The 18,073-nt window shown below is 41.9% G+C and overlaps 2 protein-coding genes across 2 annotated transcripts in view; both read right to left on the bottom strand.

The window, feature by feature from the left end:
* Nucleotides 1-9,540: 9,540 nt before the first annotated feature.
* Nucleotides 9,541-14,199, bottom strand: atf4a (activating transcription factor 4a). The gene is made up of 4 exons (XM_050043998.1): nucleotides 14,039-14,199; nucleotides 12,856-13,035; nucleotides 12,181-12,498; nucleotides 9,541-11,353 (listed from the first exon to the last, which is right to left on the bottom strand). The coding sequence occupies exons 2-4, from the start codon at nucleotides 12,902-12,904 to the stop codon at nucleotides 10,335-10,337; spliced, it is 1,386 nt and encodes a 461-aa protein (XP_049899955.1). The 5' UTR covers nucleotides 12,905-13,035; nucleotides 14,039-14,199; the 3' UTR covers nucleotides 9,541-10,334.
* A 670-nt stretch (nucleotides 14,200-14,869) lies between these two features.
* LOC126389971 (apolipoprotein L3-like) overlaps nucleotides 14,870-18,073 on the bottom strand; it is a 12,633-nt gene continuing 9,429 nt past the window's right edge. The window contains exons 7-9 of the mRNA XM_050044013.1: nucleotides 17,690-17,819; nucleotides 17,264-17,452; nucleotides 14,870-16,172 (exon numbers count right to left, since the gene is read on the bottom strand). Of these exons, the coding sequence (XP_049899970.1) occupies nucleotides 15,750-16,172; nucleotides 17,264-17,452; nucleotides 17,690-17,819 (742 nt within the window). The 3' untranslated portion in view covers nucleotides 14,870-15,749. The remainder of the gene's footprint in view (nucleotides 16,173-17,263; nucleotides 17,453-17,689; nucleotides 17,820-18,073) is intronic.

Raw genomic sequence — 18,073 nt, 5'->3', positions numbered from 1 at the left:
TGATCAAGATCAAGAAGTTAACTTTCAGCAGGAATGCGTCATTTACAGAGTGCTCTAGAATGAGTCCTAAAACCCGGAAATGAATTAGCACTTTAAAACTCCTGATTCCCTCGTCTTGAAGTCAATGGGTTTTGGTTAGATGCCTGAAGTAAGGTCTGTGGGTACCACAAGCTTAGGACACTTTCACATTCCCCACTTGTGAATCTTGAAGCTGTTACATGTCTTCAAAAAGGCACAAAGGTTGCTATCAAGTGGCTAAGTGAGACTACAGGACGTCATCACACCGAATATGGTTTCACAGCCTCGTTGTGATGGCGACGATAAAGTCATGTGACCGCGTTACAGTTCGTTTATAGCTCAACGTTAGCTTTTACTTCTGGTGATTGCATTCAGGCTTCAAAAATCATAAAAGTGATGTTCATCTGCAAGGATTATCTTCCTGAACATAACATGTCAGTATCATAAACGTTGGTTTGTCACAGAGCTTATCTTCTGCAATAATCCAAAATTAAATGGAAAAGTCCCGTAGGCCTTTTGACACGAGAACCGGGGCAACGCTAGCTGCCACGTCAGCCTATAGAAAAATGTCATCCCTGGAGCGTTCTATAGAAGTACATCATTAAAGGAAATCTGGTTACATTCCTTTTAGGTTTACTGTCATGCTAGACTGACAAAGGAGCAGCATTCAGAAAATTATATGGGGCTTTCAAAAGTTTCTTTGGAGTAAAGAGTAGTTAGCCAGCTCTTTCAAGAGTTAGCTAACTACACTTTAAAAAAGGCAGATAGGACAGCCTTTATACTGCTTTGTTTGAATTTAAGAATAGAATGATAAACCTTGGCAAATGTATCAGGGAGTTCTGCTGCAGTGGGGCGGCTGTGGCTCAGGAGGTCAAACTAAAGAGGATACTCTCTCTCAGCTTCTTGTGGTTTACTGTTGCAGGGCAGAGGTGTACAGTAGGAAACACAGTAAGGATGAAACATTTCCTAACACGGGATGTGAAGTAACAAACTCTTTACACACAGTCAAGCCCAGATGTCTGGTTATCCACCAACACGAACTGTGGGAGGAAGTCAAGCTCTTTGAAATGAATTAAACCGAAAAACATCACTGACTGCTTCACCTCCTGGTCCTGGGGTCATGGGGGTTAGAGAAATCTAGCGGAACTGGTCTTTTCCTTTCTCTGTTTGACTGGAACCAACTCACTGTGAAACTCATACGTTTACCTAGTTTAGAGTTTGTTTAACACTTTGGCCACATGTCGTTTATGAGTGTATCCGGCTCCACTGGGGCATGTTGACAAATGGCAGGAGCTGCGGGAAAGTGTCATGTGTTCAAGCTTACCATAACCCAGCATTCACCTTCACCTACTTCACCTATTCTCCATTAGGGACTGTTTGTTACCTATGTGGGGGGAGAGGGTGGTGCACAAAGGGGGAGGCATGTCAAATCATTTTTCAAACACTGGGGAGGGACTTGCATTTTTATATTTTGGCCTGGGGGAGGGGCATACAAAATGTAATGGTTGTATTTATTTGTATTTATTTATTGCATATTTTAAAAGAAAACATGCCCTCTAAACCTGCTAGTGCATGTTTTCTTTAAAAAAATGACAACATGAAGCTATTTATCACAGGCAGGAACTGTAAAAACAGAAATTTCAAATTTCCAACGGTCCTTGGACACATCCTGCGTGACCAATGCTTCTGTCAGAAAAAAACAACAAAACATAACAAATTCCGAGCTTAGAATAGTGATATTTCATCCGAATCACTTAATTTAAAAAAAGAGTGAAAAAGTAAGGTGTTTCTCAGCTCCAGGATTTCGCCCTCAACTTTTAACTTTTATCTTTCAAACATCAAAGGATGATTTTTAAAACCTAAGGGTCATGCATTTTCTGCCAGTCATTCAGGGAGTCTCAAGGAAAAATATTTGAGCTTTGGGGAGGGTCAAAAAAACAACAAAAATAAACAAACCACCTCCATCTTCTGGTAAGTAAAGAGCGGTTCCTGATAGACAGCACATACATATAAACAGAACAACCTCTTGATGTTAGGGAAGATCCAAATCCAGGTGGAAATCAGTTTTAACTGCAACTGCTGTTCTGCACATTTCTAGATGTATCAACACAAACGGTAACCATTTAAAGTCCAAGAAAAATCCCACAGTCCAGTTTTTATTAATGCTTGATGTTCATTTCACTTTTTCATACATAAAAATCATTTCAACAGTTGAACGACTCCAATTTGTAGCTGTAATATATTATCCTACACTCCCATTTCTTTAAAGACAGTACCCACAGGCAGACTTTATACATGCTATATTATCTACAACATAATCTACATGTGTTAATATCAGCCAGGAATAGACCCGTCAACAGCCCGAGGTCAGAATATGAGAATGTGTCAGATTGCTTGCCTATTACTGCCTTACAGTAGACAAACTATGAATAGCCTTACAGCCTTACTAGGTTTCACCCCTCGGTTAGGGAAATGCCATCTAGTCATGTAATGTAATTTGAAAAATAGCTGAGAATTGTCTCGACGGCCTCTGCCTAAAAGCTCCTAACATAAAAGTGCAGGCCCACCCGTTTAAAAACTGGTTTTACTGGCTTGGCTCCAGGCAACAGGTCTTAACAGATGTGATTTTTGAAAGAGAAAAAGAATGAGGAGAGCCTAGAGGCTATATGCTCAGTTGCCAGTTTATTAGGTACAAAAAAATATGAAAAACACCTCTTGGATAAACACAATACAATTTAATGCTAGTTCCCTTTGTTGATTAGCAACAACTTATAGATGAGATAGATAGATGAGAATATTTTTACCACTCTCATATGGAGTGCTGCAGGGACAGCGTTTTTTTGTAGGCCGACAAGGACGTTAGGCCAATGGGATCTTTCCACTGGGTTCTGGATTATTGAAGAAATTAAGCTCTGTGGCAAACAAAAGCTTATGATACTTACATATTTTGTTTTGCAAAATAATTTTCACAAATTCATACCACTTTTATAGTTTTTGAGGTGTAAATGCAATTGCCAGAGGTGAAAAGCTAACATTAGGCTATAAACTACCTACACCACGGTCACATGACTTCAATGTCACCACCACACAGCCATCAGTTTACGTTAGGCCGTTGGTGAGCGCCTGCTGCCCTTGTTGGTGCGATGTGTCTCACACCGTTGCCCCTCCTCAGCACAAGTTGACTTTTTTCCTGCCGATTCAGTATGCCGATTCAGTATGTTGAATCGGCGTTGGCGACAGTGGAGTCCATCGGTGAGTGAAATTACTCTGATTGGCAGTTCAGCTCAGCGCCAGAGAAGAGGAAGCGGAGAAACGGAAGTGAGGCATGTAAACAAAGAGCTAAATTGAGAGGTGTATGTTGTGTATGTTGTATGAGGTAAGATTGTTTTTATTTAGCCATTGAGCTCTTAAGCAGAAACATGTACTGATGGTTTGTCTTATCGTTCACTGCCGCATGGTAAATATGCTTTGTTCTTTCAACTGGCTAACTGACTAACTAGCATCAAGACGGTCTTCCAGTTTCCCTTTTTGAATGACAACTACAGATGACCACCGTCTGCTGGTATGGAGGTAGTATGTCCTCTCAGGCAGGCTCAGAACATACATTCTTGTTGGCCGTCAGTTTGTCAGAGACCACTGATAAACTGATACGGCCCACTTTACATTCATTTCCTGTATCTGTATCATGTGGGTTTTGTCCTTGGTCCCATCCTTTAGGAGATTAGCAGCAGTCCTGAGTCTATTTATTCCACTGGGAGAAATGAACACGAGTACATATTATGACCGTTCCCTTTGCCCCACTGTCACTGAAGTAAATACTGGACCCATTTTTCACAAACCCCAACCCTTCTAGATGTACTGACACAGAAACGGCATTTTTTCAGACACACACAATTAGGGAGAAAATTAACTTTGTTTGAGACAAGTTTCTGTTGTAGCAACATATTCTGGCAAGATCTGGCAACAACTGACGTAATCTTACAGTTGGTTAATATCAGATCTTAACCTGAAGATAAAAACGAACAGCAAAATAAGGAACAAACATTAAATTTGTACTATATAGTTTTGTATTGTTTTGAATGATTTCATCCATCCACACGATGTTCACTACACTTTGAAACAAGGTGGCGGCATGTAAGGAAAGGACGCCCATGCCCACGTAGGAGATAGGAGGTTTATTGTATTTTGTACCACTGGCACAGCTTGTAATGCAGTATCATCTGTTACAGAGTAGATGTGTTGTGTCTGGGTCTTAAAGCCATGTTCGGAGTGATGACGTTCTGTAGTCTCATTAAGCCACTTGATAGCAATCGCCTTTATCAAGACATCTACATAATTCACAAGGGGGGAATTGACTGACATATTTTATGTCCTAGAATGAAACGTTAAAGTCTCTTAAGCCTGTGTTAACTACAAACCTTATTTCAAACCTTTAACCAAAAACCGTTTATAGGAACTCATTCCTGTACCAGTCTATTTGTCCACTAGGTGGTTAGCTCAGCTTAGCATTAAGAGTGGAAACAGGGGACAACAAATAGCCTGATGTGTGACTGTGCGTGGCTGTTCTGATGTCACATAGGTTTCCACAGTCATGTTAGATGGGCCAGCTTAAATGTATCAGGGCTGCTTTGGCACAAACGTTACACAGAAGTACTGACAGCCACCCACATTTTGCATTTATATAATTTAATTCAATATTTTTTTCAAAGGAATTAACACAAAATAAGTAGCTTGTGAGTATCGAGGGACTGATCCCGTAGGACTGACCTGCCCATCTCTAGCTGGTAGGCTAGCTGTTTTCCCTGTTTCCTGTCTATATGCTAGCTTAGCTAACTGGTTGCTAGCATTAGTAGTAGGCCTGTTATTGAACCCATTAAATTCCTGGCATGAAAGCAAATAAGCGTACCCACCAAAATGCTGAACTATTCCATTAGAGGTCAAAAACTAGGATTTCAGTTTTATCTCAAAAAATACACTTCTTACGGACCAAGTTGGTCCAAACTGAAAAACAGATTCTCAGTTGTTTGCCTTTGCAACACCAGCACATCTGAGTGCACAAGGTCACCTATAGGGCTTTTCAGGAGTCGACACATAATGAACTGTTTTGCCCTTTTAAAAATATGTGTGCAAAACCAAAACCAAGCATCAAATTATGTGTCATGACATGAGTGTTAATTCATTCCCTCTGGCCCTCTTTAGTACAGAAGCCTCTTCTTTTAAATCTTCCGACTACAAAGCAGCCTTTAATTCAGACCGATCCAGTCATAAAACCCTAATGAACTGCGCCACATGACTGCACACAAGTGCTCATAGATTCAGATACTGTCTTTGTCAAGTTGCGTATGGAGAGAACAAGCTGACGCACCATCCCTGTGCTGTGAACAAATGAACTGAATAAAACCGTCATAATCCTGACTACTGTGGACCGCAGAGGAATGTGACGAGACAAGAATCATCTTCGCTGCTTTGCTTGGAGCCACCACACCCATGGATTGTTTCTTTTCATCAGTCAGCTTCCTGAAGCACAACTAACTTTTACCAGATACTTTGTAACATGAAACATATTTTCTTGGTGCTTTGAAATGAGCTTCTCAAGCTGTGTGCGGTCCATGTGTAAAGCATGTTCGATGTTTCCCTCTCGGTAACTTGGTTCAGCTTTACTCTGGATTTCTTAAGGTTGTCTCTTTGAGAATGAAACTCTAAAGATGCGTTCCAGATACTTCTTAAATGCACATAAATTATACTCACACCTGTTTTACTCTGTTCATACTGTTTTAGATATCATTGGCCAAGCGCGTAAAGGCATTCATAGTAAAAGTCAGATAAGTTCAGACGTAAAATAGGGGAAAAGGTAACATTTTAAAAGGATAATTCAGATTTTTGAAGTGGGGTTGTATGGGGTACTTCTCCATAGACAGTATATTACATACAGTAAGTGTCAGTTTCCAGTTTGGAGAGGCAGGCTGTTTAGGCAATTTACTGCTGTGGAGTGGCCAGCAACAAAGTGTATTGTAGCCACCTAAAAAAAAACGTCTAAAAAAAAAAACCCAGTGACTTTAAATGTATGCTATATTTAAATTATTTTCACTGCTTTACCTTCATGTCAGGCAGTGATTTCAGATGGGAAAATGAAGCCATTATATTGTTGTCTTCAAAGCCAGACTCCATTGAGAAAAACAGTGATTTAACATTGCTGAACACGGGAGCTGCTGATCCCACTCTGCCTCGAACAGTTATTTTGTTTGTGATATTGTGTGACTTTGGCATTTCAGAGGATTAGTTCGGATTCACCAAAGTCACATAATAAGACAAACTGACTAACTAATCTAAGCAGCAGTAGACCAGCAGCTCTTGTTTTCCACACGCTAAAACTACTGTTTTTGTCAATGGAGTCTGGTGGCTTTGATGAGAGCACATATGGGGAACTGAAGCTGTTGACAGCTTCTCTGTTGGAAGGGGCTGTCTGACAGAAAGGGAAAGCGGTGAAAATACTTTTAATATTGCGTACAAAACTATAAACTCATTGATTTTTTTTTTTTTTTGGTGGGACCCAGTGGCTAAAATAAGTTGTTGCTGACCGCCATCCGCAGCAGCGCATTGCTTAGCTTCTGTGTCGGACTCCAGTCTGCTTCTCCAAACTGGGAGTGGGCGGACAGTGTATCCAATACACTGACTATGGATAAGTGCCCCATATAACCATCCATCCATCTATCCATTTTTGTAACCGCTTATCCTCTTGGGGATCGCGGGGGGGCTGGAGCCTATCCCAGCTGACATTGGGCGAGATAGGTCACCAGACTATCGCAGGGCTGACACATATAGAGACAGACAACCATTCACACTTAAGGACAATTTAGAGTCACCAAGTAACCTATCCCCACTCTGCATGTCTTTGGACTGTGGGAGGAAGCTGGAGTACGCTGAGAAAACCCACGCTGACACGGGGAGAACATGCAAACTCCGCACAGAAGGGCTTCCTCCTGGAATCAACAGTGAGGCGACAGTGCTAACCACCACACCACCGTGCCGCCACCCCATATAACCCCACTCCAGCTGTTAATTGTGCGTGATTACTCTTATACAACCAGTGCACAAAAACTCTAAGGTGAATGAGATATCTTTACAGGCTGCAAAGCATTTAGATTCCAATAGGCCTTTTACCACACCATAGCATGTAAAGCAGAGGTGTAAGCAAACATTAAAAATGGCTGCTGCTTATGTGCATGAATGGCCGAGTCCTGAATTCACACCACAAACTACACACAATATAATTTGTCATTAGTGGATGAAAAAACGTAACCAATATCTATCATCAACAATTAATTCAGATTCAAGTATTAATCCCATGTCTACTCCTCCATATTAGAGTCATAATAAAGCGGCCTTAGTTATCTGTCTCTGCTGACAGCAGGGTCACTCCCCTTATCTGTGTCTTCTCAGGAAGGCAAAGCCTCACTACTGTGGAATCTGTCAGGGAGTAGTGTGTGTGTGCTACAGGGGGTTTACTGCCAAGACTAAATTTACACAGCTGCTTGACAGTAGTCAGCACATTGAGCTGACTCTGAACCCACACGCGTGTTAGTATCACTTTCAGGGATACTACACCGACTTATTTTCAATCCAAGGAAGTGTAGCTGTATCACAACCAATACCCATCTAAACAATGCCACAATTACAAGAGAAACTATGTTAACGTGTGCACCACTTTTAAAACAAGTTCTTCAGGCTCTCCTCAATCAACTGCTTCAACGTCTAAAATATGCCTCCAAATGTGACCACACACACACACACACACACACAAAGGGTTCATATGAGCAACTGTGGCACGCAAGCTTTAAACCAGACATCTGTGGCTCAACCCCTGTGTTATATTTACTTCCATCCCCCCTCTCACCCGCCTGTGAAACTGCTGTGTAGTCTGGTTTCACAACTACAAGGACCTTCCCATAAAATATTTGCCCAGGTGTTTCTCGCTTTCGTCTTCTTCGCCTCTCGTTTCCTGATAGAAAGCTCTAGTTGAGCTCCAGACAGTGACATGGGACTTCACCTTGGCTCTGTGCAGCTGAAAGTCGATCAATTTAAACTTGTTTGCCACTGGAAATTGTACGCACATTAACACAAACTCTTAAGGTGATTTTGTTTGTGGATTGTAACGCCTGCTTGTGTTTACATTGGTGACTGCCGCCCTGCCTAGTTAACTGCTAGGCACACTTTGGTTTTGATACTAAGCGTAATCCTCTGTGTTCACACCCTTTTCCTGGCACCAATAAACCAGCTTTACTTCAGTAATGTTTTATGACACTGACGCACTGAAGCTTAGTGAGAGAAGTAATATGACTCATGCATGGAACATGTAAATAGTAGTGACATGTAACTGCTAAAAACAATGGAACCAGTAGAGCAGGATTTCTCTAAACTTTGTTTCCATGACACTTCATGTTTCCTTTTTTAAAGCTAGATTGATTTCTTGTTATGGGTACATGTATGGCTGACATATTTACATATAAAAGTGACTTCCAAATATATATCTCTATATTTGAGACAAGGCCAGTTGTTTTTATTTATTTAACCTTGATTGAAAATCTCCTGGCCGAGGTAGCAGCCAATCGGAACTCATTTAAAATGCAACAAATACAACATATAATACAAAAATCCACAATAAAACAACTACTCAAACATAGTGGCCTCTCAAGAAAAACAAGCACGTGTCCCTGTTACCACATTCTTTATGGTGCCCTTAAATTCATTGATGGATACTCCAGTTTACAATCTTTTGTTATGAATAACTGCAGGAATAATTTCCCAAGACAAATTTTAAACTTTGGTTGTCACACTACCTTTTGGTTTATAGATATTTATGCTATGCTAGCTATATCTTTTTTAAAACAGGGTTGCTAATGCTTAAGTAGGGTTAGATTTAATACATCTTAATGCCACTCAGGGGTGAAATTTAAGACAATTTTATAATAAGGATAACCAAAATTTAAGAAAAAAGAAAATCATGCCTAAAAGCCGACATTAAATGCTCAAGGCTGGGGAAATTTTCATAAACAGTTTATTGAGACATAAACATGACTTTTCGGTCAAAAAGTTAGATAATCTGCTTCAATTGCCAAATAAAACAAAACAATTAACATATTATCATTAACTATATCCATTTAGTCTGCCATGAAAAAGCTTTTGTCATTTTGTTGGATGTGGTAAATTTGGGTGTTACTAAAAAAGTTTTACCTTTATTTTAAATTTCACATTACAACATCAGATTAAAAGAATTCATAATATCATACTTCTCTATTTAGCATTTTCAAGACTTTTGAAAGATCTTTAGATTAATGAATTCAATGCCATTTAGACTTTTTAAGGATCGGTGGGAACCCGCTAAGAGCCTCCACAAAGCTTTATCGCTACATCAACAATTGTAAAAATCACTCACTCCGGTTAATTACCTGCCATTAAACTCCAAACGTGCTGCTTTTCTGTTTTATACTCTTAAGGGTCAGTAAAGCACATCACACACGTCACTTGAGTACCGATAGATATTTATTAGAAAAAGAAGAGCAAGCATTTTTACAAGCCAAACGACTGTGCTAAGAGAGACTGAGCTACTCAAGACATGATCAGGTTTTATCCAGCATTAAATAACAAAAGCTAAAATCTGCAAGCAAAGGAGGAGAAAACTATATACACAAAAAAAATCCATGTTGACAGTGTAACATCAAGAATTCATAAATATATTGAGGCCCCTTTCTGGACTTGAAGCTGTTAAGAGGAAGGTGGAAATGGGGTGACACTGGGTTAAAAAGGAGTGGGTAACAAGGTACAAGTGGTTTCTCACTTTACTGAAGCTGAGCTGGGGTCTGACTGTTGATCACTGGTGAGTGTGAGGCGGTATATCTCTTCATGGTCTAAATCACTACTGGGAGTTATGGTGACTCATGTTTTGCATGCCTAGTCTACAAATACAAATGTACACCCGGCCTGTTTGTACAAGTACTGCTAGAAGGACGGGGAGTACATTATGGGGATCTAACAGGGGACTGAGAGACAAGCATGTACAGATGCTTCACCTGACTACCTCCCAGCCCCCTGCACTACACTAACAATCGCATTAACTTCCAGAGGCTTTTTTAACTTTCCATCTAGCCACTCTTTTCTGTTCAGTGGTGTTTCATACATCCACCCTCACATGCCATCTTCTGTAATCTCTTAAGACATACTTGTAATAATAAAGTGGTGCTTCGTTATGGCATGTGAGTGGTGGAGCAGAAACACCATCACTACTAAATGCAGACTGTGCCTCACACACATTCTGGTTTCTAAGCCACTGAGCTGGTCTTAACGCGGCGCTTACGAACTTCCTCCATCAGGTCCTTGAGATACTGAATCTCTCGGCTGATAGACTCTGCCTTCTCTGCCAGCTCCTGGTTCCTCTTCAGCAGCTCGTCACACTCTGTGTTAAGCAGGTCCTGCTCGACCCTCTTCTTCTGCCTGTAGCGAGTGGCCGCCGTCTTGTTCTGCTCCATCTTCTTCAGTTTCTTCTCCACCACTTTGGGAGCGCCAGACACCGATTTGACCCTGGAGGTCTTGGCTGAGGGGGAGGAGGTGGTGGCGGTGGGCTCTGGTTTGGAGTAGGGTTTGGTCCTGGAGGAACCAGCTGTTGGAGAGGGGGTGGGAGGAGGAGATGGGAGGTGACCAGGTGAGCCGGCAGCAGACTCGATGCCAGAGTCGCTGTCGCAGTCGCTTGACGGAGGAGAAGTTTTAATGGACTGGTCGGGGAGAGATACGATGGAGGGCTCTTCTTTGTTGGTGAGCAGCACCACGAAGTGGCCAGAGGGGGGAAGAGAGAGGACAATGGGGCTGGTCGTCTGAATGCTTCCACTAGGATCTGGAATGATGGTGGCTGTGAGGGATGTGGTGGTTTTCTCTGCATCCAGGACATCCACTTCACTCCCCAGCTCCAACGTGTAGGCTGGAGAGGGAGGAGAGGGAGGTGAGGGAGAGGGAACTGGGGAGGGAGGCTCAGACTTCATCACAACCTCCCGATCAGGAGCCACCTCTGTCTTCTTCGCCTCGTCTACCCTGGGGAGAGGGGGCTCCACAGGGATACAGGGGATGCCGGGCAGTGAAAGACCCAGTTCGAGGCTGTCATGCGGGGCGGGGATGGATGTGTGGAAGGAGTCTAGATCCAGATCCATGTGGGAGTCGAGGGAGGCCAGGAGATCCTCGGGGGAGCTGGGTGACTCATCGGAGGAGCAGGAGCCAATGAGGGAATCCAGATCGAATTCACTCAGGTCGATTTTCTCTGACATCCAGTCCATGCCCTCAAAAGCGTCATCTGGTGACAGATGATTTATTCATTATAATTTGATTAAAATCATTATGAAATTGATAAAACTTCACCCATCTTTAAAATCGTTTTGATTAGATTTTCATAGAATACAAACGCAAACAGCTAGACTCTGTTTTACGTCATACTGAGTGTCTTAATACATTCAATGATTACCTCAAGTGCAAATAAATCCTTGAGACTCCCACCCACTATTATGATTTAGTGACGCAAATACAACACGTGTGCAGTGAGCTTCACACCAGTGAACAACTGTCTTACAACAAAAGGGATAGACGTCACTGTGTAACACCCCATTTAACAAACCAGTTTGAGCTAGTCTAAACCACACCTGCCAGCTGCGAACCAATGACTGCTCTTTATTGCCCAACACACCCACCAATTACTCATTCATGCCTTTAATTTTGGAGTTTGACGAAGTTTGTGCAGTGTCTTGCAAAAAACACTGACGCTGTATTTGTTTAAGCAACTTTACTTTGGTTGTAGAAATATCCTGATGGAATCTAGGACATGGTGCCTGCAGGACAACCTCAAGTGCTTTACTGACACAAAACAGCCCTCATAAAATATTTACCGTCGGCCTGAAAGCAATCACCTCACAGTGGTGGAAACTTTTACAGCCCTGGATTTTTTTCCTCACAAGAACCCGCTGTTCAAGCATGTGTTTCTAACTTCGCCTGTAATTTTGCTTTTTAAATTAGCTCCCTTTTAGTTGGTGTTTGACTTTCCTCTCATCTAACAGTTCATGTAATCCTACTCAACTGAACAGCTGATTATTAAGAATATTTGACATGAGAATTTTCCATCACTCTCACCTTTGCCATCCTCTGCTCCAACGTGGGTGTTGAGCAGGTCACAGGCATCCAGCCAGGGGAGGCACAGGGAGTCCGCTCCGGCCTTGGTTCCCAGGAACAAGGAGGGATGGGTGGGAGGAGGAGAGGGAGGTGGGGAGGCAGAGGAGAGTGGGGAGGACGACAACGTCTGGTAAGGAGACAGGGAGGATGCGTGGGAAGAGAAAGAGAGGGGAGGCGAAGCTGGCGCCTTCCCCTCTAGAGAGGAGGAGGGAGAAAGAGCTTCTTCTTCATCTTGGTCCAGAAGGGGCCCCATGGGGTCAGCCATCAGAAACGAGGGCCCTGTGGACAAGAATTCCTCATTGAGTACTTAATGTCCTACACAAAATATTTATTTAACTAAGAAAAATGATCCAATTCAGTTTATATGTGTGCTGAGTCTAGCCATCTGACACTACACTAACATAATCAGACTCAAAAATCAAAGCCACGGTGACAGCTTTGATGAAATAAGATATATTACAAGAGATTTATTATAAGATAATGTCACAAAATAGAACCAAGACATGAATTTATGTTCTGAGACCAACGTATGCGTTAATTACTGCTAAACTTTGCAGTTTTTGCAACACTTTGCAGCTTGATATATAGTTATGTATGTAGATGTGCTTTGGGACCATTTATCATCACAACACCAACCTAAGTACAGGGCCTCCACGTCCTCCAAGGCCAGCTGGGAGAGTGTCATGTCTGCTGCTGGTCAGTGTTAGCCGTGAACGGGTGAATAAAATCAAAGGCGAGTCTGATAACGTTATCAAGTCGAGGGGTTCGGTCCTGCTGTCGACGGCAGCAAAGCTGTAGGTGGTTGCCGAGAGAGACCTGGGTAAAGGACACACAGAGATGCATGTTAAGGGTGAAAATAAAGAATATACATATAATAAGAGTTGAGTTACTGGGTTGAATAGGTGTAGAAGGATTCTGGGAGCTGTCCACATCAACAAATATTAATAGACATGTTCATTTTTAAGAGGATCAATGTATTGATGTCCCATGAAAATATTATGCCACGTGGCTGCCACCATTTAAAAGTAGGCCAACCTTATCTGTACACCTGAAACACTCCCCATTGTGTCTGCACTTCCTGAAACAAGTACACCTTCCGTGACTTTGACAACCCTCATGCAAACAATGCAACTTCTCCTCAGCTTGTGCTTGGGTTGGTAAGGCTGTTAGCGTGGCTCTCATGGGGGAGGGGAGGCTAATTTTGGCTAATCCGTTCCACTGAAGCGACAAAGCGGAGTTGACGAGAAACACCCCGCCCTCAACCGGGGGATAACATTTCCTAATTTGGTCATGCTTTGCTCCTGACTCCGCCCCCCTCCGTGAGTCACCGCGGAGATGTGGGACGGCAACCGCCATTTTCACAACAGAGCCATCTGTGCGAGGGCTGGAATGAAAGGACAGTGCGCGCCATTTTGAACACGCCACGTTGTCAATGTCTAACATACACAAACACAACAAATGTGAAGAAACTGAGCCATAATGTCGCCATGAAACGCAGACCATTTTTATAAGAGGGACTCGAGAAGGTAGCTCTGTCTACCGGGACGACCGTTGACGTTACGCCTCGTCAACACAAAACAGCACAACCCAAGCTAACCCGCCGGCTGGGACTAACTTCAACTGACAGTCTGTAACAAGGCACCAACTCCACATTAGACAATTTACACATGGGCATATACATTTTTTATCCACATAAAAAAATAGTTTCACATTGTTATTGACCTCGTTAGAGACCATACTCAACAGGTATGTTAACTTTATCAACACTGGCCAGACCAGTTGACACGAAGGCGGATGCCGATTAAAAAAAAATACTTACGCCATTTTGCCAGAAATAGCCAGTGCAGTTCGCCGTTGCACTGCCGGGTTGTTGCCGCTGCAAAGATAGCTGCCGCACGCCTTCAAACTGCCATTTTAGCGCGGGAGAGCTGTCGCAGAGGGCTGATATTCACTTTGTACTAATGTGAGAACGAAGAACGGGCAGGGAGAGGGTCACGCTGCTATATAAACAACCGAACCACCGCCGACTGTATTCCTCCGCGGTGTCACTCCGCATGGGCGTTTGTTTTCTACTAGCAGCGCGGGCGGCGGGTGGAGTTTCCGCTTCAGGGACTACAAGCAGCAACGGACTTCCAGCTGGGCATGAGTGGCGGCGTTAACCAAACACGCGTACCCTGTGATGACACCGCTTGAGTCTGGTTTGTGATTGGTTACAAATCTATACAGCTGACAAAATAGATCCATATGTATGGGGCTTTAAACCTAAACACGAGTGCTTCCTACGTCAGATGTAGGTCAAATGCAAAATGTAAACATTGAAAAAGGAAGCCATTTTATGAGGCTTTAACAAATGTCAGCGACTGATGAAGATACTTAGACTACAACAAATATTACGTAATACATAATTCTAGATACTTTTCCATCTGTTAAAAATTATATTAATTTAGATTAGTAGGCTATTTTGTTTATGCCGCCCCATTTATTCTAGAAGCATAATTAAATAAGACTATAAACAGTTAATTTAGCCTCTTTTACTTTTTAAAAAAAAATTGTGCACCCCAGCAACGTGTTTAAAAATATATTTATGATTTTTAACTGTGCTTTTAAATCATTTTTAAATAATGTTAAAATATTCTTGAACTCATAAATGGTCGTGTGTTTTTTTTTAATAGCGTGTGATGAAGCCAATGACAATTTTACACACTGAATGGGGACAATAAGTTACCAACTAACTTTAATGGGACGAAAAATCTTTCACACCTGTGTATTCTACTCTCTCTCACTTAAGACTTTATTGATCCCACATGTTACAGTAGCTCAAGAATCAGAGGCATGAGAAAGAAAATCTAGACATTTACATTTGCAGATTTTTGCGGGCTGTCCCTGCACCATAACAATATATTGTAGTCCTATATTAGTTGTTACTACGTCTCTGCTTCAGCAACATGCAGTTCTTTTGAGAATTCATTGCAGCTGGTGGTTAAACCTATTGAACCCAGCTATGGCTCACAGTGGCAAGAACTGGACTGCCCCCTAGTGGTTAGCTGCAGGTACTATAAAGTGTTTAATTCTTTCCATCCTCATACATTTCTGGACATTGTACAAAATAACAGATAGGACTACCATTTACTTTAAATCAGTTTGAATTTTTATATCAGAGAACAATCATTCAAAGTGACATACCAATAATACCAAATATTTAAAGCAGGAGAGGTAAAAACAAAGTAAAGCAAGTGTAGTTGTGTGGCACATTTCCTACACAAAGGCACTTTAAAGTCTATTTAAAAAAAACTCAGCTGGAAATTTAACATAAAAAACAAAATGCAAATTAAATGGATAGAGATAATTTGAAAATAAATGTATTCAAATTCCAGATGATATATATTGTGTCCAGATATAACATTAAAAGCAAAACAAAAAGAAATATCAGAGAAGCATCTAAAATTCTGACATTTGAAGTTGGCTAAATAGATGCCAGGCACTGTATTCCCTCTTTTTTTCAAATATCAAATATAAAATTTGGAAACGCTTTACTCCTTCGAACAATGCTCACTGAACAGCTCCTTGAGCTCATCCAGACCCTTATTGAGCTCCACTGCTAGCGTACGGATTTTCTTTGCAAGTGCCGAATTAAGGCCCTTCTTTTGCTTCTGATCGTTCTTTCCTTGGGATAAGTAGAGATCCATGCCGAGGGCGAAGCCTTCCATCAGCCCAGAGGCCTTGCTGTTAGCCTCTATGGCCCTGGCACTTGCTCCTCCTGTTGTGGCCAGTTGTACAATCTTGGCCACTTTCACTGAGCCCCTCCTGGCTTCACTCAGAACAGACAGATCATGCTGCTTCAGCTGCTCCATGCCCTCGTTAATGAACTTCAAGGAATCCTGAATAATCATCATGAGGTGCTTGTACTCCTGGAAGGTCTTCTCTACTTTCTTCTTACCCTGATCGACTTTTGTCTGGAAGAGAAGATTTCATAAAATCCGTTGAACAACAGCTTTAAATACACCATGGTAAAAAAGTAAAACCACTATGTGTCGTTTTTTTAATAGCATCTTTTGATTATTCTGATGGCCTAGAATTGTGTTTGTTAAGACACAAAAAAACCTTGGTGGAAACCGGTGCAGTCTAGATGTTGCTTTAAAAGAGTGCGCCAGGAATGTGTCCTAAAACTTGGAAATGAGCATTTTTCCCCTCCCAGTCCCATCGTCTCCAAGTTAGTGTTTTAATACTACCATTAGGGGGCGCCACAGTAGAAATGTTTCAAGTTCTACCAGGCTCCCAGGAAGTGCTCAGGGCTTTGAAGCCAGTTTTCGTAGTGGTAATTAAAAGAGTGGAATTAAAACTTCCTGGTCCATCAAATTATATCATTGGACCCCAAAAAGACTTTTTCCCAAAGACTTATATAGGGAAAGAGACATCTGTAAAACAGTGGATAAATTTTTTGGGGTGTCACAGTCTCTGCAAAATGACTCTTTTCACTATCGGGATTTGATTCTGTCAGTCAGATAACATTTCTAAAGTCTAGAAGAGCTGCACGATTAAATCTTTTTATCCCCATCTAAGTTAGTGAAGGGCTAAACCAGAAGTTAGCAGCTTGGCTTGCAAAAGTCTGAAGTGCATTTGCTCTTTTATCAGTAGTTCCCAACTGGTGGGTTGCGGTTTAAAAAGTGGGTCGCGGGTTCATACTGAATGCACCGCAAGTGACTTGCGAACGTGTCAAGTTTGTAAAGAACACACTTTATTTTGCAGTACTGTAAATTTGTGGCACAGAGCTTTTATTTTGAAGTGCCGTTTCTTGCTGTAGAGTGACTGACTGACCGACAGCTACTTGACAGAGACAGTAAACTAGCTCAACAACATGGCCAGACACAAGTATGATGCTGAATGTATTAAACTGTGTGGACCTTGAACTAATGACGAAGGAGAAATTTGGACCTCATGACTGGACCAGTTGGGGACCACTGCTCTAAATCACATCTTCCCAAAAAACATTGGCAAAGCCTTCATCCACCATACAGACACCATCTCTTGTTTAATGCCTGGTCACCTTATTGGCGATGGCTGCTGATGCACCAGTGACGCCGCCAGCCACAGCCGCGCCAACCCCGACTGCAGTTAGAGCCAGTGAGGCTCCCATTGTGAATGGAGACAGAATCACCCCAGCAACTGCTGCCACACTTCCCGCTGCAGTTGTGGCCCCTCCTGTGATGCCAGCAATCTTGGTCCCCTTTGAAACCTTAAAATTAAACAGAATTAATTTGATATATTTTCTCAAAAGTACTTGATTAGACAATTTTTATCTCCATAATCCAACACATATGAAACAGCCAAATTCTAATTGTTCTGCATGGAGTCATGACTGTAGAGCCTTTGGTACATTGTTCTTTAAATGGCTTACATTTTAATTTACAGTCTTATGATTGCATTGAGTGTAATATACATGACCTTTCATTGGCATATGTGTTCTTGTTACCTTGTCCAAGTTGTCAGCAATGCAGAGCAGCTCAGCAGTGTGTTCCTTTAGTGTGCCACCATGTTCAGACAGCAGGAAGATGTAATGCTGGATAGCCTTGTAGAGATTTTCGGCTTTAACTTGGATGATCCTGAAATGTTGGGTAGGCGTCAGCAGTGTTGGGTAAGGGTTACTTAAAAAGTAATCAAAGTACGTTACTGCGTTACTCTCTAAAAAGTAACCAGTTACTTTACTGCGTTACTCCCTGAGTAAAGTAACTCAATTACTTTAAAAGTACTTCCAACGTTACTCCCTGAGAAAAGTAACTCAAGCACTTTTAAAGTACTTTTGAGTATTCTACATTTCCTATTGGGCAATGGACCACAGGGCGCTAAGCCTACATTT

The sequence above is a fragment of the Epinephelus moara genome, chromosome 5 (assembly GCF_006386435.1).
Source record: "Epinephelus moara isolate mb chromosome 5, YSFRI_EMoa_1.0, whole genome shotgun sequence".
NCBI classification, from domain to species: Eukaryota; Metazoa; Chordata; class Actinopteri; order Perciformes; family Serranidae; genus Epinephelus; species Epinephelus moara.
This window is presented reverse-complemented; position numbering and strand designations above follow the sequence as displayed.

Bases quoted from the DNA above. Each gene is read 5' to 3' on its own strand.
- atf4a (XM_050043998.1), bottom strand. From the start codon at position 12,904: ATGACACTCTCCCAGCTGGCCTTGGAGGACGTGGAGGCCCTGTACTTA. The intron at 12,499-12,855 runs GTTGGTGTTGTG...TCTTGTCCACAG, and splicing joins CGTGGAGGCCCTGTACTTAG to GGCCCTCGTTTCTGATGGCT. The intron at 11,354-12,180 runs GTGAGAGTGATG...ATCTGTCACCAG, and splicing joins TGGAGCAGAGGATGGCAAAG to ATGACGCTTTTGAGGGCATG.